The sequence below is a fragment of the Cherax quadricarinatus genome, chromosome 95, assembly GCF_038502225.1.
Source record: "Cherax quadricarinatus isolate ZL_2023a chromosome 95, ASM3850222v1, whole genome shotgun sequence".
NCBI lineage: Eukaryota > Metazoa > Arthropoda > Malacostraca > Decapoda > Parastacidae > Cherax > Cherax quadricarinatus.
In genome coordinates this window covers 3,142,495-3,164,007 of record NC_091386.1, presented here as the reverse complement: position 1 = coordinate 3,164,007, position 21,513 = coordinate 3,142,495, and the positions used below count along the sequence as shown (strand labels likewise).

The following is a 21,513-nucleotide window of genomic DNA, read 5'->3' as shown; positions in this document are numbered from 1 at the left end:
ACTGCCAGCTTAAGTTATTGCATTTTGTCTTTTTCCGCTGGTCAGTATTGTGCACCTATCTCATTTCTATTATATCTTTTCAGCCCCAGTTATACCCGACAGTAGGGTTACAAACTCCAGGGGAGGTAGTAGATGCAAATTTCGGTCAGGCCCCTTTTGTTTTCGACATTGGAGAAATGATGCGCGAGTCACAGTGCCGTGTGCGGACGACAATCCAAAACTTCCCTGTCCCGGATACCTATGGACAGTGGCAAACTATGCTCCATAGGTGAGTTATCAGTCAATTATGCTTGTCTTTTTTTTTTAACCCAGGGTGTTTTTTGCCATGGTAGGATGACCCTCAAAAGGAAATGTAGTCATCATCATTCATTGAAGAGTTGTCATACCAGAAGTGCATACCCAGCAAGGTCAGTTGCTCTAGTTTAGGAGGCCTGGTCATAGACCCGGCCACAGGGGTGTTGACCCCCCGAAACCTTCTCCAGGTATATATGACAGTTTAAGTGGCCTCTGAACCACAGCATCCTCATCTGTCCTTCTAAGTGCAGTTTCCATACTTTTCACCCACAACATCCCCTGCTATCCTTCAGAGTACAGCTTTCATAATTCTCACTTTTCACCCACAACATCCCCTGTGGGGATGTTGTGGGTGTTGTGGATGTTTATTTACCCACAACATCCCCTGTGGGGATGTTGTGGGTGAATAAATAAATAAAAAAAATCCCCTGCAATCCTTCAGAGTGCAAGCACTATACTTCTGCCTCCAGAACTCAGATCATTTAATGTTTCAACTAAAGTACTCGTCAAATTTGCATTGGGTCAGAATTTTATTAAAAAACAAAAACAAAAAGGAATTGATGGCCTGAAACCTTGTCCAATTACAGTGATTTATTTTCTATTTCTTGCATGTGTGTACTCTTGTTTTCTGGAAAAATAGTGAAGGTATTTATAATTACATTTTTTGCAGTTATGAAAGTAAATTTATGCTCACTTTCACTATTTATTACACTATTTATTACTTAATTTTTTGAATTACCCATGATTGTAGAATTAACTATCTCCATTTGTGTTTTATGTGGGCTTTTTGTATGTGTCAGCTCCATTACAGGTGCTCCTTGACTTACGAACACTCTACTTATGATATTTCAACTTTACGATGGTGCAAAAGCAATTAGTTACAGTAATTGTTTGTTTATTTACTTATTCAGTGACAGTAGTTATTTATTTACTCATTTAGCATATTATATTCATTTTTTTTTTTTTAACAAGTCGGCCGTCTCCCACCGAGGCAGGGTAACCCAAAAAAGAAAGAAAATCCCCAAAAAGAAAATACTTTCATCATCATTCAACACTTTCACCACACTCACACATTATCACTGTTTTTGCAGAGGTGCTCAGAATACAACAGTTTAGAAGCATACACATATAAAGATACACAACATATCCCTCCAAACTGCCAATATCCCAAACCCCTCCTTTAAAGTGCAGGCATTGTACTTCCCATTTCCAGGACTCAAGTCCGACTATATGAAAATAACCGGTTTCCCTGAATTTATTATTATTATTATCACACTGGCCGATTCCCACCAAGGCAGGGTGGCCCGAAAAAGAAAAAACTTTCACCATCATTCACTCCATCACTGTCTTGCCAGAAGGGTGCTTTACACTACAGTTTTTAAACTGCAACATTAACACCCCTCCTTCAGAGTGCAGGCACTGTACTTCCCATCTCCAGGACTCAAGTCCGGCCTGCCGGTTTCCCTGAACCCCTTCATAAATGTTACTTTGCTCACACTCCAACAGCACGTCAAGTATTAAAAACCATTTGTCTCCATTCACTCCTATCAAACACGCTCACGCATACCTGCTGGAAGTCCAAGCCCCTCGCACACAAAACCTCCTTTACCCCCTCTCTCCAACCTTTCCTAGGCCGACCCCTACCCCGCCTTCCTTCCACTACAGACTGATACACTCTTGAAGTCATTCTGTTTCGCTCCATTCTCTCTACATGTCCGAACCACCTCAACAACCCTTCCTCAGCCCTCTGGACAACAGTTTTGGTAATCCCGCACCTCCTCCTAACTTCCAAACTACGAATTCTCTGCATTATATTCACACCACACATTGCCCTCAGACATGACATCTCCACTGCCTCCAGCCTTCTCCTCGCTGCAACATTCATCACCCATGCTTCACACCCATATAAGAGCGTTGGTAAAACTATACTCTCATACATTCCCCTCTTTGCCTCCAAGGACAAAGTTCTTTGTCTCCACAGACTCCTAAGTGCACCACTCACTCTTTTTCCCTCATCAATTCTATGATTCACCTCATCTTTCATAGACCCATCCGCTGACACGTCCACTCCCAAATATCTGAATACATTCACCTCCTCCATACATTCTCCCTCCAATCTGATATTCAATCTTTCATCACCTAATCTTTTTGTTATCCTCATAACCTTACTCTTTCCTGTATTCACCTTTAATTTTCTTCTTTTGCACACCCTACCAAATTCATCTACCATCCCTGAATCCCTTTACTAAATCTTACCCTGCTCACACTCCAACAGATCGTCAGGTCCCAAGTATCATTCGTCTCCATTCACTCCTATCTAACACGCTCACGTACGCTTGCTGGAAGTCCAGGCCCCTTGCCCACAAAACCTCCTTTACCCCCTCTCTCCAACCCTTTCGAGGACGACCCCTACCCCGCCTTCCTTACCCTATAGATTTATATGCTTTCCATGTCATTCTACTTTGATCCATTCTCTCTAAATGACCAAACCACCTCAACAACCCCTCTTCTGCCCTCTGACTAATACTTTTATTAACTCCACACCTTTTCCTAATTTCCACACTCCGAATTTTCTGCATAATATTTACACCACACATTGCCCTTAAACAGGACATCTCCACTGCCTCCAACCGTCTCCTCGCTGTTGCATTTACCACCCAAGCTTCACACCCATATAAGAGTGTTGGTACTACTATACTTTCATACATTCCCTTCTTTGCCCCCATAGATAACGTTTTTTGACTCCACATATACCTCAACGCACCACTCACCTTTTTTCCCTCATCAATTCTATGATTAACCTCATCCTTCATAAATCCATCCGCCGACACGTCAACTCCCAAGTATCTGAAAACATTCACTTCTTCCATACTCCTCCTCCCCAATTTGATATCCAATTTTTCTTTATCTAAATCATTTGATACCCTCATCACCTTACTCTTTTCTATGTTCACTTTCAACTTTCTACCTTTACACACATTCCCAAACTCATCCACTAACCTTTGCAATTTTTCTTTAGAATCTCCCATAAGCACAGTATCATCAGCAAAAAGTAACTGTGTCAATTCCCATTTTGAATTTGATTCCCCATAATTTAATCCCACCCCTCTCCCGAACACCCTAGCATTTACTTCCTTTACAACCCCATCTATAAATATATTAAACAACCATGGTGACATTACACATCCTTGTCTAAGAAATACTTTTAACGGGAAGTATTCTCCCTCTCTTCTACACACCCTAACCTGAGCCTCACTATCCTCATGAAAACTCTTTACAGCATTTAATAACTTACCACCTATTCCATATACTTGCAACATCTGCCACATTGCTCCTCTATCCACTCTATCATATGCCTTTTCTAAATCCATAAATGCAATAAAAACTTCCCTACCTTTATCTAAATACTGTTCACATATATGCTTGATCTACACATCCCCTACCCACTCTGAAACCTCCTTGCTCATCCGCAATCCTACATTCTGTCTTACCTCTAATTCTTTCAATTATAACCCTGCTGTACAGTTTTCCTGGTATACTCAGTAAACTTATTCCTCTATAATTTTTACAGTCTCTTTTGTCCCCTTTTCCTTTATATAAAGGGACTATACATGCTCTCTGCCAATCCCTAGGTACCTTCCCCTCTTTCATACATTTATTAAACAAAAGTACCAACCACTCCAACACTATGTCCCTCCCTGCTTTTAACATTTCTGTCATGATCCCATCAGTTCCAGCTGCTTTACCCCCTTTCATTCTACGTAATGCCTCACGTACCTCCCCCACACTTACATTCTGCTCTTCTTCACTCCTAAAAGATGGTATACCTCCCTGACCAGTGCATGAAATTACTGCCTCTGTTTCTTCCTTAACTTTTAAAAGTTCCTCAAAATATTCTCGCCATCTACCTAATACCTCCCTCTCCCCATCTACTAACTCCCCTACTCTGTTTTTAACTGACAAATCCATACTTTCCCTAGGCTTTCTTAACTTGTTTAACTCCAAAAATTTTTATTTTCATTAAAATTTCTTGACAGTGCCTCTCCCACTCTATCATCTGCTCTCCTTTTGCACTCTCTCACCACTCTCTTTACCTTTCTTTTACTCTCCATATACTCTGCTCTTCTTATAACACTTCTGCTTTGTAAAAACCTCTCATAAGCTATCTTTTTCTCTTTTATCACACCCTTTACTTCATCATTCCACCAATCACTCCTCTTTCCTCCTGCCCCCACCCTCCTATAACCACAAACTTCTGCCCCACATTCTAATACTGCATTTTTTAAACTATTCCAACCCTCTTCAACCCCCCCACTACTCATCTTTGCACTAGCCCACCTTTCTGCCAATAGTCGCTTATATCTCACCCGAACTTCCTCCTCCCTTAGTTTATACACTTTCACCTCCCTCTTACTTGTTGTTGCCACCTTCCTCTTTTCCCATCTACCTCTTACTCTAACTGTAGCTACAACTAAATAATGATCTGATATATCAGTTGCCTCTCTATAAACATGTACATCCTGGAACCTACCCATCAACCTTTTATCCACCAATACATAATCTAATAAACTACTTTCATTACGTGCTACATCATACCTTGTATATTTATTTATCCTCTTTTTCATAAAATATGTATTACTTATTACCAAATCTCTTTCTACACATAGCTCAATTAAAGGCTCCCCATTTACATTTACCCCTGGCACCCCAAATTTACCTACTACTCCCTCCTTAACATTTTTACCCACTTTAGCCTTGAAATCCCCAACCACCATTACTCTCACACTTGATTCAAAACTCCCCACGCATTCACTCAACATTTCCCAAAATCTCTCTCTCTCCTCTACACTTCTCTCTTCTCCAGGTGCATACACGCTTATTATAACCCACTTTTCACATCCAATCTTTATTTTACTCCACATAATCCTTGAATTAATACATTTATAGTCCCTCTTTTCCTGCCATAGCTTATCCTTCAACATTATTGCTACTCCTTCTTTAGCTCTAACTCTATATGAAACCCCTGACCTAATCCCATTTATTCCTCTCCATTGAAACTCTCCCACCCCCTTCAGCTCTGCTTCATTTAAAGCCAGGACATCCAGCTTCTTCTCATTCATAACATCCACAATCATCTCTTTCTTACCATTTGCACAACATCCACGCACATTCAGACTTCCCACTTTGACAATTTTCTTCTTATTCTTTTTAGTAATCTTTACAGGAAAAGGGGTTACTAGCCCATTGTTCCCGGCATTTTAGTTGACTTTTACAACACGCATGGCTTACGGAGGAAAGATTCTTATTCCACTTCCCCATGGATATAAAAGAAAAAGTAATAAGACCAAGAACTATTAAGATAAAATCAAAGAAAACTCAGATGAGTGTGTATAAATAAATGTGTACATGTATGTGTAGTGTGACCTAAGTGTAAGTAGAAGTAGCAAGACATACCTGTAATCTTGCATATTTATGAGACAGACAAAAGACATCAGCAATCCTACCATCATGTAAAACAATCACAGGCTTTCGTTTTACACTCACTTGGCAGGACGGTAGTACCTCCCTGGGTGGTTGCTGTCTACCAACCTACTACCTATATTCATATCATATCATATATCATATTCATGTCACCCTGCCTCGGTGGGAGACGGCCGACTTGTTGAAAAAAAAAAATGAGGCTTACGATATTTTTGACTTAAAATGGTGTTCATCAGAATGTAAACTCGTAAGTTGAGGAGCACCTGTGCCTCGGGTAATTTACACTACGAGGAGTGAATTCACTCGTGTATTCGAACACTAACTGTAGCAACATGAAAAGTGACTTGGAGGATGCTGTGTGTGTACAGAAGACTTGAGCTTTCCCAGAAAGGAGATACGTATAACAAAAGCATTCTTGTATAAGTATTATAATTTGAAACTGGAATTAATATAAAGTAAAAACAGATATTCTTACATGAATATTAAGCTGTGTTTAACATTAGTATACTAACCATACCATGGACTGGGATTGAACTCATAGCGAGTGAGTCATAAAACTCACTCACCACGAATTCAGTCTCCTCCTGTGGTATGGTTCGTTTGCAATCGTGTCATTTCGATTTCGTGAGTCACGATAACTGCTTTGAGGGAACTAGAGTGAGAGTTCGTCATGACCACACTAGCGGGAGATTCATCTGTAAAAACTTGCATCTGTGGTCACAGTGGCACCTCTGGCAAGACAGTGATGGAGTGAATGATGATGAAAGTGTTTTTCCTTTTTTGGGTCACCCTGCCTCAGTGGGAAACGTCCAGTATGTTTATAAAAAAAAATAAGTCTTCAGCAGTGAATATTATGCATGTTTGTCACTTTATGCAAAAGAATTTTATTACTAATGTAGCTTATATTGTCAGAATGGTGTCCACGTACCTTGTCCATCATGGTTACTGTGCCACAGCGGAAGCCTTTGCCAGATCCACTAGTCAAGATTTTGATGAGGAACTCACCTCTATAAAAAATAGACAAAGTAAGTTCATCAAACCATACAATGTTAGAGTAAGTACAGTGGAACCTCCACTAACGAGCTTAATCTATTTTGTGACCTTGCTCGCATCTGGATATGCTTGATTGTGGAGTCAGTTTTCCTCATTTAAATTAATTGAAATGCAATTTGTTCCAGTGTAATTCCAGGCACCATAAAATACTTCAATAATTTCCCTAATATCAATTCTATGGCTTATTTATCTATCAAAATTCATCTAATATGACATAATAAACAATATTAATAATGTAGAAACATGATATATACACTAGAATGAATGAAATATTACGTGTGTGAGTAGTGTTAGTGGCTGTCATTGTTGTTGGGGCCACCACAGCAGCCATTCCTCCTACTGACTTCATACCTTCCTATGCGGAGTGTTTGTAAGCCATACTCTATTAGATCATCCTTTTTCTATCACTTAATCGTTTAATTGCTGCACTCTTAATGATACACTCTTAATGATACACTCTTAATGCTGCACTCTTAGTGCTGCACTCTTAGTGCTACACTCTTAGTGCTACACTCTTAGTGCTACACTTAATGCTACACTCTTAATGCCACACTCTTAGTGCTACACTCTTAATGCTACACTGAATGCTACACTCTTAATGCTACACCTAGTTTGTGTTTATGTATGATTTCCTGCTTTATTCCATGAAAATCATCCTCTTTTTTTCATTTCAGCACTCTCCTTTTGCACTTGCTTTCTTAGGACCCATGGTTAGAAACAAGAAATTTCACAAAATAACTGCACAAACCGTAAGGAAAACATGAGAATTTTGCTCCCTCCCTGAGCGGCGATGTTTCAATACACATACGTACTAACATCTAGTGGTGGTGACCTGAATCTCACTTATAGTATTATTATTATTACTATTATACAGTGGTCCCTTGCTTTTCGTAGTTCTCGGCAATCGTAAATTTCGCCAATCATAGGGATGTTTTCGTATAAACATGGGCTCGCTTTTCATAGGTTGACTCGCGAGTCGTAGTTCATCCGGGACGCGTACCCACGGCGTGAGCCGTGGCGGCAGCCAGTCTCGCATTGTTTACCAGTGAGTGAAGGTCCCCTCACGTGCTCCAGTGAAATATTTCATAATATTCCATTTATTTTAGTGCTTACAAGTACTAAATAAGCTACCATGGCTCCAAAGAAAGCTCCTAGTGCTAAGCCTGTGGTAAAGAAGGTGAGAAATACGATTGAATTTAAAAAACCATCATTGAACGATATGAAAGTGGTACAAGTGTGGCCGAACTGGCCAGGATGTATAAGAAACCCTACACAACCTTATGTTCCATAGTGGCCAAGAAAAAGGTAATCAAGGAAGCTGTTGTTGCAAAGGGGGTAAATATGCTGACAAAAATGAGATCACCAGTACTCGAAGAGGTTGAGAAGTTATTATTGGTGTGAATAAATGAGAAACAATTAGCAGGAGATACTCTTATGACTTCGATTATTTGTGAAAAGGCTAGGCAGTTGCATGACGATTTGGTAAAGAAATTGCCTGCAACTAGTGGTGATGTGAGTGAATTTAAGGCCAGCAAAAGCTGGTTTGAGAAATTTAAGAACTGTACTGGCATACAGAGTGTGGTAAGGCTGCCAGTCGGACCACAAGGCAGCTGAAAAATATGTCCATGAATTCCAGGAGTACATAGAGGCTGAAGGACTGAAACCTGAACAAGTGTTCAATTGTGACGAAACAGGCCTCTTTTGGAAGAAAATGCTAAAGAGGACCTACATTACACAAGAGGAAAAAGCAGTGCCAGGATACAAGCCTATGAAAGACAGGCTGACGCTAATGTTCTGTGCTAATGCTAGTGGGGATTTCAAAGTGAAGCCATTACTAGTGTACCATTCTGAAAATCCCAGAGTGTTCAGGAAAAACAATGTTATGAAGAGTAAATTGTGTGTGTTTTGGAAATCTAATAGTAAGGCATGGGTCACGAGGGAAATTTTCGTCGAGTGGTTCAATGAAGTGTTTGGCCCTAGTGTGAAGGAGTATCTCCTGGAAAAGAAATTGGATCTCAAGTGCGTGCTAGTAATGGACAATGCACCTGCTCATCCTCCAAACTTGGATGATCTAATTTTTGAGGAGTTTGGGTTCATCACAGTAAAGTTCTTGCCCCCAAATACCACTCCTCTCCTCCAGCCCATGGACCAGCAGGTCATTGCAAACTTTAAAAAACTCTACACAAAAGCAATGTTTCACAGGTGCTTGACTGTGACCACAGACACTCACTTGACCCTAAGGGAATTTTGGAGAGAACACTTCAGCATCCTCCATTGCATAACCCTTAAAGGTATGGCTTGGGAGGGAGTGACTACCAGGACTTTGAACTCTGCCTGGAGAAAATTGTGGCCAGATTGTGTCGACAAGAGGGATTTTGAAGGGTTTGGGACTGACCCTGATGAGCCTATGTCTGTTGTAAAATCAATTGTGGCACTGGGGAGTTCCATGGGGTTGGATGTGAGTTTGGAGGATGTGGAAGAGTTGGTGGAAGACCACAATGAAGAGCTCACCACTGAGGAGCTGCAAGAGCTTCAGCAGGAAGAGCAACAGATTGCAGCTCAGAATCTTGCTGCAGAGGAGGAGGAAGAGAGATGGAAGAAGGTGCCTTCTTCAGAAATTAAGAGAGATTTTTGCAATGTGGGGTAGGATGGAAAGATTTATGGAGAAACATCACCCTAACAAGGTTGTTACAAGCCATGTTGGCAACATGTACAGTGACAAAGTCTTGGGCCATTTTAGGGAAGTGTTAAAGAGACGCCAGAAACAGAGCTCTTTGGACAGTTATTTTGCGAGACAGGACTCCAGTGACTCTCAAGGTGGTCCTAGTGGCATTAAGAAACAGAGAAGAGAAGCAACCCCAGAAAAGCAAATGGTACCTGAGGTGTTGATGGAAGGGGATTCCCCTTCCAAACTATAAACAATCCACTCTCTCTCCTCCTCCAGTCTTCCATACACTAAGAAGAATCTCCAATAAAGGTAAGTGTTATGCTGTTAATGTTTCATTCGTCATTTCCCATTGTATTGTTTATGTACTACATGTATATTTCATGTTAAAAAATTTTTTGTTTTAATACTTCTGGGTGTCAGGAACGGATTAATTGTATTTACATTATTTCTTATGGGGAAAATTGATTCGCAAATCGTAAATTTCGTTTATAGTAGCTCCTCCAGGAACGGATTAATTACGAAAAGCGAGGGACCACTGTAATTATGTATTATTTATTAGTACGTACGTATTCTTATAATTTGTTATGAGGGGGTAAAGGAGGTTTTGTGGGCAAGGGGCTTGAACTTCCAGCAAGCGTGCATGAGCGTGTTAGATAGGAGTGAATGGAGACGAATGATACTTGGGACTTGACGATCTGTTGGAGTGTGAGCAGGGTAATATTTAGTGAAGGGATTCAGGGAAACCGATTATTTTCATATAGTCGGACTTGAGTCCTGGAAATGGGAAGTACAATGCCTGCACTTTAAAGGAGGGGTTTGGGATATTGGCACTTTGGAGGGATATGTTGTGTATCTTTATACGTATATGCTTCTAAACTATTGTATTCTGAGCACCTCTGCAAAAGCAGTGATAATGTGTGAGTGTGGTGAAAGTGTTGAATGATGATGAAAGTATTTTCTTTTTGGGGATTTTCTTTCTTTTTTGGGTCACCCTGCCTCGGTGGGAGACGGCCGACTTGTTGAAAAAAAAAAAAAAAGTATTATTACGTATATAATTATTATATTATACATATTTTTATTACTAGTACGTACGTATTCTTATAATAATACAGTGGACCCCCGGATTAAGACATCATCAGAATAAGTAACAATTGGAATAAGTAACGTTTTTGCATCAAAATATTGGCTCGGTGAATGTCACTGAACTTGGTATAAGTCATTTGTGTCAGGGCCTGAGCTGCCCAGTGTGCCATTGTTTACCAGCCAGTGAGGACAGTCCCACGTGTTCATATGATACATTTTGTCCTAGTCCTTGTAACTGCTAAATAAGTCACCATGGGCCCAAAGAAAGCTTCTAGTGCCAGCCAGCCCTTTGGTAAAGGGCTGAGAGAGAGGGGAGAATGTGCCTTTTTCAGTGATTCTGCAATATGTATGATACTAAAGCAGCAGGAGTCTATAAAGGCTATAGCAGCAGCCAGCGATAAAGTGTAGCATTAACTGTAGCAAGTAAGTTAAGCGATTAATCAATAGAAAAAGGACAGCACGAACCTAACTCCAATGTTGTTGGAGTTATATAGGGCGACTGACAACACCGCCATCTCTAGTCTGTACCGTTGCTGCCGCCTGCACCACCACTATGTACGGCTTGTGTGTCAGTGACCCTTATACACCCAACAACAACAACAACAGCAACACTCGTGACATACTTAATGACGTATTTTATTCATTCTAGAGTATTTATGTTTCTCTGTTATTAATTTTGTTTATTATGTCATATTAGATGAATTGTGCTAGATAAATAAGCCATAGAGCTGATATTAGTGTCATACTGAAGGACTATCTTGTCTTCCAACACAATTCCTAACGTACATCAGAAACGGACCTCTTTGGAAAACATTTTTGAGCGACAGGGGTCCAGTGACTCTCAAGCTGGTCCTAGTGGCATTAAAAAACAAAGGAGGGAAGTAACCCAGGATAAAGACGTGGTACCTGAAGTCTTTATGGAGTGGGATTCCCCTTCCATACAATTGTAAATTCCTCCATCCTCTCTCCTCCTCCCATTTTCCATACATCACCATGTCTTCAATAAAGGTAAGTGTGATGTTATTATTGTTTTATTCTTCATGTATCATTGTTTTCTATGTAGGTAAATGTATATTTCGTGTAGAAAACATTTTTTTAATACTTTTGGGTGTCTGAAACGGATTAATTGGATTCCCATTATTTCTTATGGGAAAAATTAATTCGGATTAAGTCAGATTCAGTATGAGACACTCTCTCTGGAATGGACTAATTACGTTATCCGGGGTTCCACTGTACTCTTTCTTACCATTTGGAATTTTTATTCATACAAAAATTAGAAGATTTACTATTATGCAGACTACTGCATTATTGTAATAATTGTATAAATAATGTCAACCCATTCATGACTGCATATTGGAATGGACAGTGTTTACATTTATTTACTCTTAAACATCGCCAAAGAATCAAACATTTCTGCTGCTTTGAGCGCAATTTTTCTTTGTGAAACCAATCAAAATCATATCTGTTTCTGTAATTTTTTTTTTTTTATTATCACACTGGCCGATTCCCACCAAGGCAGGGTGGCCCGAAAAAGAAAAACTTTCACCATCATTCACTCCATCACTGTCTTGCCAGAAGGGTGCTTTACACTACAGTTTTTAAACTGCAACATTAACACCCCTCCTCCAGAGTGCAGGCACTGTACTTCCCATCTCCAGGACTCAAGTCCGGCCTGTTTCTGTAATATACCTTCCATTCTATCAAATGAGGCCAAGAAAACGAGAATACAACCATAAAATCATACGAAAATGCCACTAAGGGGCGGCTAATGGCTGAGAAGTGAACTCCATTATTTATGATCCGATTTCTTTCATTTTTGGTGTATGTTAAGAAGCATCTTTCCATCATACATTGCCCAAGTTTCAATAAGATAGTCTAACAAACAAATAAGATAGAAATTCCTAGATCAAGAGTAAGAGTCCCTCACCAGCGTCAAGGAACCTCCCATGAGGCCCGCTCACTCATGGAAATTTCGCTCGCATATGGAAGCAAAAATCGACTGAGCTACTACTTGTACAGTATTTGGAAAAACTCACACGTGGATGCGCTTGCAAGTGGAGGTTCCACTATACTTGATAAATTTGTGAAGTTAACACTTTCTTTGTACTTAATAATTGGTAAGTTCTGTGTAGTTATAACTTCCCTGTTTTCACATTAATACTTTTTCAAAGGTAATTTGACATCACTTGTTAAGGGCACAACTTTAGCATGTAAGACACTTTCAAGTGCTCCTTTGAAAGTGTGTTAACCTGTACTCTCATGGTTATATTTGTTTTAAATATGACTTAACACACCCTACGTGTTAGATCATATTTTGGTATGTCATGAACTCTGATCATTATAAAGGTAAATCCTATTAAAACATTATGTAAAGGGTCTGATATATCAGTCTCAGATGCCCACTTCCTTTACTAAAGATGGGAGTTACCATCTCAGATGTGACTGACTGGGGAGGATGTGGGAGTTACCTTCTCAGATGTGACTGACTGGGGAGGATGTGGGAGTTACCATCTCAGATGTGACTGACTGGGGAGGATGTGGGAGTTACCTTCTCAGATGTGACTGACTGGGGAGGATGTGGGAGTTACCATCTCAGATGTGACTGACTGGGGAGGATGTGGGAGTTACCTTCTCAGATGTGACTGACTGGGGAGGATGTGGGAGTTACCATCTCAGATGTGACTGACTGGGGAGGATGTGGGAGTTACCTTCTCAGATGTGACTGACTGGGGAGGATGTGGGAGTTACCATCTCAGATGTGACTGACTGGGGAGGATGTGGGAGTTACCATCTCAGATGTGACTGACTGGGGAGGATGTGGGAGTTACCATCTCAGATGTGACTGACTGGGGAGGATGTGGGAGTTACCATCTCAGATGTGACTATGACTGGGGAGGATGTGGGAGTTACCATCTCAGATGTGACTGACTGGGGAGGATGTGGGAGTTACCATCTCAGATGTGACTGACTGGGGAGGATGTGGGAGTTACCATCTCAGATGTGACTGACTGGGGAGGATGTGGGAGTTACCATCTCAGATGTGACTGACTGGGGAAGATGTGGGAGTTACCATCTCAGATGTGACTATGACTGGGGAGGATGTGGGAGTTACCATCTCAGATGTGACTGACTGGGGAGGATGTGGGAGTTACCATCTCAGATGTGACTGACTGGGGAGGATATGGGAGTTACCATCTCAGATGTGACTGACTGGGGAGGATGTGGGAGTTACCTTCTCAGATGTGACTATGACTGGGGAGGATGTGGGAGTTACCTTCTCAGATGTGACTATGACTGGGGAGGATGTGGGAGTTACCATCTCAGATGTGACTATGAGTGGGGAGGATGTGAGAGTTACCATCTCAGATGTAACTATGACTGGGGAGGATGTGAGAGTTACCGTCTCAGATGTGACTATGATTGGGGAGGATGTGGGAGTTAACGTCTCAGATGTAACTATGACTGGGGAGGATGTGGGAGTTACCATCTCAGATGTAACTATGACTGGGGAGGATGTGGGAGTTACCTCCTCAGATGTGACTATGACTGGGGAGGATGTGGGAGTTACCTCCTCAGATGTGACTATGACTGGGGAGGATGTGAGAGTTACCGTCTCAGATGTAACTATGACTGAGGAGGATGTGAGAGTTACCGTCTCAGATGTAACTATATAACGAACTTGTTTGTTAGCTGTCGCAAGCGGGTAGTTGAAATGATAAACTTCGGAGGCTTCTTTGTTTATTATTATTAGTGGTGGGTATACAGGCTTGTGTTGTGCCCATGGCCCGGGCAGGGCCATCCCACGAGAGAGAGCTGGGAGGCCTTGTGTCTTGCTGCTAGGCCGCTGTGTGAGTGAGGGTGAGGCAAGTCTGGGCAAAAAAAATGTATTATGAGAACAGATTATCCAACTTAAGAGGTGATATAAAAAAGACCTGGAAGACCCTATCAGAAATTCTGGGAACAAAAAAGATATCACGACATAGCGAAATAAAATTAGCAAAATCAGATGAACCCCAACTCCCACCAACAGAAACAGCAAACAGACTCAATGATTTCTTCTCCACTATAGGTCAAAACCTTGCCAATAATATCCCAAGCTCAGATACCCCACCAAATGACTACCTCACTGGCAACTACCCGAACACACTGTTCCTAGCTCCGACTAACCCATATGAAGTCTCCCTTATTATCAACGCACTGAAAAACAAGGCAGGAGATTTAAATACCTTACCACCCTTTATATACAAAAAAGCGTCACAAGTACTATCACCAATCATTGCAACACTCTTTAACAAATCCATTGAATCCTCCACCTTCCCTACAGTTCTCAAAATAGCAAGGGTCACCCTGATCCATAAAGGAGGAGACCAAACAGAGTTGAATAACTATAGGCCAATATCCAATTTACACCCTCTCTCAAAAATCTTCGAAAAATTAATTCATAAACGAATCCACTCCTACCTCATCTCCCATAACATTCTCAACCCCTGCCAATTTGGATTCAGGCCTAATAAAAATACTAATGATGCTATTATACACATGCTAGAACATATATACACTGCAATAGAGAAAAAAGAAGTCCCACTGGGGATCTTCATTGACTTACGTAAAGCTTTTGATACAGTTGACCATGACTTGCTCCACGTAAAATTGTCACACTATGGTATTAGAGGGCACTCCCTCAACTACCTCAAGTCTTACCTCAGTAACAGAAGCCAATATGTGTACGCAAATGTGTACGCAAATGTGGTGTCCCACAGGGAAGTGTCCTTGGCCCTCTTCTCTTTCTCCTATACATAAATGACCTACCAAATGCTTCGCAATTACTCAAACCCACACTTTTTGCAGATGACACCACATACGTCTTCTCTCACCCGAGCCCAGTCACACTAGCCAATACTGTAAACACCGAATTACAGAAAATATCTACCTGGATGAGGACTAACAAACTTACACTAAACATTGACAAAACCTACTTCATTCAGTTTGGTAGCAGAGCTACAGATGTACCTCTTAACATAACGATAAACGGATCACCTATCACAAAGCTAACAGAGGGAAAATTCTTAGGAATCCACCTTGATAATAGACTCAAATTTCATACACATATACAACAAATTTCTAAGAAAATTTCCAAGACTGTAGGCATACTATCGAAGATACGGCACTATGTTCCACAGTCAGCCCTCCTGGCCCTTTATCACTCTCTTATTTACCCCTATCTCACCTATGGAATTTGTGCATGGGGCTCAACAACAACTAACCATCTCAGACCACTAATTACCCAACAAAAGGCTGTAGTTAGAATGATAACAAATTCTCACTACAGGCAGCACACTCCACCAATATTCAAAACACTCAACCTACTCAACATAAAAAAACATCCATACTTATTATTGCACTTATTACATACATAGAACACTTAACTCTGATATTAACCCTCCCCTCAAACATCTCCTTGCCAACCTCAACAGGACACATGACCATAATACAAGGCACAGATCACTCTTTGATGTTCCTCGTGTCCATCTCACGCTATGCAAAAACTCAATGCACATAAAAGGCCCTAAAATCTGGAATTCATTACCTGTAAATATAAAAGAAACACTACCTGTTTATAAATTCAAGTCTCTTCTCAAAGATCACTTACTCACTCAAAACCAAATAAATACTGAATAACTGAACCATATAAATTGTATATCCTAAATGTTACTCACAATTATATCACACAAATGTTAAACCTAACTTTGTTATTTTTTTAAATACACTACCTAACAGAATACTCCATTCTACTGAATGAACAGCAATGCATGCAACCATAGGACCTGTCTTTGTAATACTCATTTGTATTTTATAGTTATCTGTTTACAATAATGTCTTATCACTGATTTCATCATTGCTTAGTTAATCTTAAGTTAATTTTAAGCCAGCCCGTAATGCTATGCATATAAGTGGCTTTGGCATGCTGCTCTTACCTGTATTTTTTGTACCTCTGTTTGTATGCTAAAATTTCTAAATAAATAAATAAATAAATAAATACTGAAGTGGCAAGGCCTATAGGTGGCAGCACCAGCATGACGCGAAATATGAACTAAGCTCGCAGACAGCATGGGCTGTCTGTGCAGACAGTACAGGCTGTCTACAACTATGACTGGGGAGGATGTGAGAGTTACCGTCTCAGATGTAACTATGACTGGGGAGGATGTGAGAGTTACCGTCTCAGATGTAACTATGACTGGGGAGGATGTGAGAGTTACAGTCTCAGATGTAACTATGACTGGGGAGGATGTGAGAGTTACAGTCTCAGGTGTAACTATGACTGGGGAGGATGTGAGAGTTACAGTCTCAGATGTAACTATGACTGGGGAGGATGTGAGAGTTACAGTCTCAGATGTAACTATGACTGGGGAGGATGTGAGAGTTACAGTCTCAGATGTAACTATGACTGGGGAGGATGTGAGAGTTACAGTCTCAGATGTAACTATGACTGGGGAGGATGTGAGAGTTACAGTCTCAGATGTAACTATGACTGGGGAGGATGTGAGAGTTACCGTCTCAGATGTAACTATGACTGGGGAGGATGTGAGAGTTACCGTCTCAGATGTAACTATGACTGGGGAGGATGTGAGAGTTACAGTCTCAGATGTAACTATGACTGGGGAGGATGTGAGAGTTACCGTCTCAGATGTAACTATGACTGGGGAGGATGTGGGAGTTACCTCCTCAGATGTAACTATGACTGGGGAGGATGTGAGAGTTACCGTCTCAGATGTAACTATGACTGGGGAGGATGTGAGAGTTACAGTCTCAGATGTAACTATGACTGGGAAGGATGTGAGAGTTACAGTCTCAGATGTAACTATGACTGGGGAGGATGTGAGAGTTACCGTCTCAGATGTAACTATGACTGGGAAGGATGTGAGAGTTACAGTCTCAGATGTAACTATGACTGGGAAGGATGTGAGAGTTACTGTCTCAGATGTAACTATGACTGGGGAGGATGTGAGAGTTACCGTCTCAGATGTAACTATGACTGGGAAGGATGTGAGAGTTACAGTCTCAGATGTAACTATGACTGGGAAGGATGTGAGAGTTACCGTCTCAGATGTAACTATGACTGGGAAGGATGTGAGAGTTACAGTCTCAGATGTAACTATGACTGGGAAGGATGTGAGAGTTACCGTCTCAGATGTAACTATGACTGGGGAGGATGTGAGAGTTACCGTCTCAGATGTAACTATGACTGGGGAGGATGTGAGAGTTACAGTCTCAGATCCTCTTCAAGGGGGGCTCCTTGGCGTGGTGAAGAGGCTCTTGGTCTGAGGAATTAGACCTATCGGTCTTCTTCCTCAGACCGAACCTAATTACCCCCCAATCTCCCCTCCCCTATCCCATCCTCCCCATCCTCCCCTTTTTCCTTTCCTCCTCCTCCTCCCCACTCCTCCCTTTTGCCCTTCCTCTTTTTGTCCTTTGGGATTTCTCCCACAGGCGCGCTAGTTCCTGGGTAGGAGAAAGGATACCGGGGTCCATCCCATTCCGTTGAGGTTCTTAGCGGTGGCGTAGTTTGCCGTGGAATCTGGATCGCCTGGGGATGTCCTGATCCCTCTCCGGTATCCCGGAGTAGCTTTGGGTGTCTTTCGGGCGACGAGTGTATCTCTGGAAGCCACCTTTCGGATTCCGGGGGTGGTGGCCGAAGGAGGTATGCTTTGTGGCGGATATCCGGCCACCCTCTCTTTTGTCCACCGAGGTAGCTCGGCAGATGTGAGGTTGCTATCCCGGATTGTTAGTTTACTAGCATGAAGGGTAGGGTATGGCACGGGTTCCATGCTGCATCTGCGCTACTAGCGGTGTCGAGTCCTCTTGGGCGCGGAGGGAGATTTCTGGCCCTTTCATTCCTCCTAGGAACTATCCCTCCCCGGTCCCCCCTTTTTTTTTTTCTTTTTTTTATTTTTCTTTTCTTTTCTTTCTTTTTTTTTCTTAAAAACAAAAAGAAAGAAGTAATCTAACCATGGCAGCCCTAGTCCATGAACCTGGTACCCCCGGGCCCCTTCTTGATACCGCACCCCGTTCTGACCCCGCCTCGTCTTTGGACCACTCTTCAGACATTCCTCATGCCTCTGTACCTATTGCCGGTGCTGTTTCCTCACCCGCTTCAGGTACTGAGGCCTCGACTGACTCCTTCGATTTATCAGACCTTCGCTCTCCTCTGACTATGTTTCCGGCCTCTCCCTCTACGGTGCGGCAATTTTCAAATCGCCGACCCGTTCCACGTCGGACCAACTCTGGTCCCACGCCTAAACGTCAACGACAATTACCTGCTGATGATACTTCTCCACCTTCACCTTCTCGTTCTTCTCAGAAACGATCGACACGTCCTTCACTACCTTTCCACGCTCAGTTTCAGACTGAACAGTGGACTAAATTCTTCACTTTACGACCAACTTCCTCTACTGCCTATCTTTCTGACCATAGTATTGGCAAGGCACTCCTACGCCATGTTGGTAAAGATATTTCTTTTCATGCTCTTAAGAGCGGTACGCGCATCATTACCGTACAGAATGCTACCCAGGCTCGTGAGCTCTCTCGTCTTTCCCATATAGATACTGTTCCTGTCACCCTTGAAAAACATCATTCCCTCAATTCTTGTAGTGGTACCGTTATTCTGCCCCATACCATAGTTCAACAAAATTTCCAGACATGTGGCACCGACATTCTAGAACAGCTGGAACTCCAAGATCTCCCAATCCTCAAGGTAGACACTTACGTTCTTCCTGCCCGTGGGCGGAGACGATACCCTAGCAATGTGGCTCGTTTAACTTTTGACAGCCGAGAACTCCCATCCTCAGTTTATATAGCAGGACATCGGTTACAAGTTCAAAAGGTGATCCCTACACCACAACAGTGTAGAAATTGCTGGCGATTTGGCCATCCAGCGAAATATTGCAGATCTATCGCCGAATGCCCAGTCTGTGGTGCCGATGACCATTCTAATACGTCTTGTAATCGATCTCCCTCTTGCCTTAACTGTCATGAGGCTCACCCTTCGTACTCTCGCCGTTGTCAGGTCTATTTAAACGAGCGGGAAATCCGTTACCTCAAAGAGACAGAAGGTCTCCCTTATGCCATGGCAGTTTCTCATCTCCGCCTCCAAGGGAGACTCCCACGTGTTTCTTATTCCCGTGTTTCAAAACGTCCCCCCACTTCTGGTATCCCATCTTCTACACCCACCTCTGTGGTTACCTCTCCCATAATCACTCCTGTATCTAATCCTTTTGCTGTCCTCGGCTCAGACGTCCCTACTTCAACGCCTCAGTCTAATCTCGCTTCTTCGAGTTCTCTCTTACAAGCCTCAGTATCGACGAGACCTCGTACGACACCTCTTCCCAATCGTCCCTCTACTTCTCAAAAGTCAAAAAAAAGGTCCGGTAACACCTCCTACCCATCTTCCACCTCCTCATTTTACCCTCCCTGTCTCTGTCCCTAGTTCTTCCCCTCTCACTGGCTCAGTTACAAGTGCAGAGGTTCACCCTCCTCCTCGTAATGTACCTTCCTCCCCTGTTCCCTCCCAAGTTTCTTCCTCTTCTGCCACCTCCCAGGTTCCTGTCTCTTCTGTCCCCTGCCACGCTTCTCCAGTTCCCTCCACCCTTTCGCCCCCCCCCCTACCTTGGTACAGTCCAATACAGTTCCAATCTTTACTCATCCTCCCCCTACCATTCCCAATATTGTCTCCCATACGACATCTCTGAATTCCGAAACACTTGAAGCAATCTCTGAATATATTGCAGAGACCAAACCATCAATGGACACTGATCCACCTTCCGCTCTTTCTCTCTCCTCTGCTCCATCTGCGCAACTCCTTTCTTCACAGCGCACCGTTCCTTCGCTGCTTGAACATTTTCCACTGCCTCCGCATGTGGACTTTTCTAACCCTTCTAGTCCGTAGGAACCCTTACCTGCGGATTTCAAGTATCTTTATCATTGCCAATCATGGTCTGTTTACAGTGGAATATACGCGGCCTCAGGGGTAATCGGGGTGAGCTTCAGATGTTACTCTCCCAGTTTGCCCCTGTTGGTGTTTGCTTACAGGAACCAAAATTACACTCTGCTGTTATTTCTCACATCTCAGGCTATAATTTATTGTATTCTTCAGATCCTTTTCCTGATGGGACCTTTAATGAAAGTGCCCTTCTTCTCCGCACTGATATTCCGTACCATCAGCTATTTGTTCATACTTCGCTGCATTACACAGCAGCCCGTATCCACTTACATAGGTGGTATACGCTCTGTTCTTTATATCTCTCTCCTTCTCGGGCATTATCTATTCCGGATTTTGCCTTCCTTGTTTCGTCATTACCGCCACCGATTCTGTTACTTGGTGATTTTAATGCCCACCATTTCCTCTGGGGGGGTCTCACTGTGATTCCCGTGGAATTCAGTTAGAGGCTTTTCTTGCCACCCACCCCCTCCATGTTTTAAATACAGGTACTCACACCCATTTTGATCCTCGGACTCATACTCTCTCTTGCATCGATCTCTCAGTTTGCTCTTCCTCCGCCGCATTAGACTTCACTTGGTCTGTTCTCCCGGACTTACATGACAGTGATCATTTCCCAATCATTCTTACTTCCCCTTCATATTCGCCACCTCTTCGCACCCCACGCTGGCAATTTAATCGGGCAAATTGGAACCTTTACTCACACCTGACTGTTTTTAAAGAGGTTCCTTCTTCGTCCTCCATCGATGAGCTTTTACACCTCTTCTCGTCCTCCGTTTTCACCGCAGCTTCTCATTCTATACCCCAAACTTCGGGCAGGCATTCTCAGAAATGCGTGCCTTGGTGGTCTCCTGCTTGTGCTCGTGCAGTACGTTTGAAACGCGCTGCATGGGGCAGGTACCGGTACAATAGAACCACAGAGCGACTCCTTGATTTTAAA

The 21,513-nt window shown here is 42.4% G+C and overlaps 1 protein-coding gene across 4 annotated transcripts in view; it reads left to right on the top strand.

Annotated features, from left to right (window-relative positions):
- Positions 1-21,513, top strand: part of RanBPM (Ran-binding protein M) — a 124,591-nt gene that overhangs the window by 21,313 nt on the left and 81,765 nt on the right. For all 4 annotated transcript variants that reach the window (XM_053798766.2, XM_070104879.1, XM_053798765.2 and 1 more), the window contains 2 exons: positions 84-268; positions 6,688-6,800. In XM_053798766.2, coding sequence (XP_053654741.2) covers positions 84-268; positions 6,688-6,800 — 298 coding nt within the window. The remainder of the gene's footprint in view (positions 1-83; positions 269-6,687; positions 6,801-21,513) is intronic.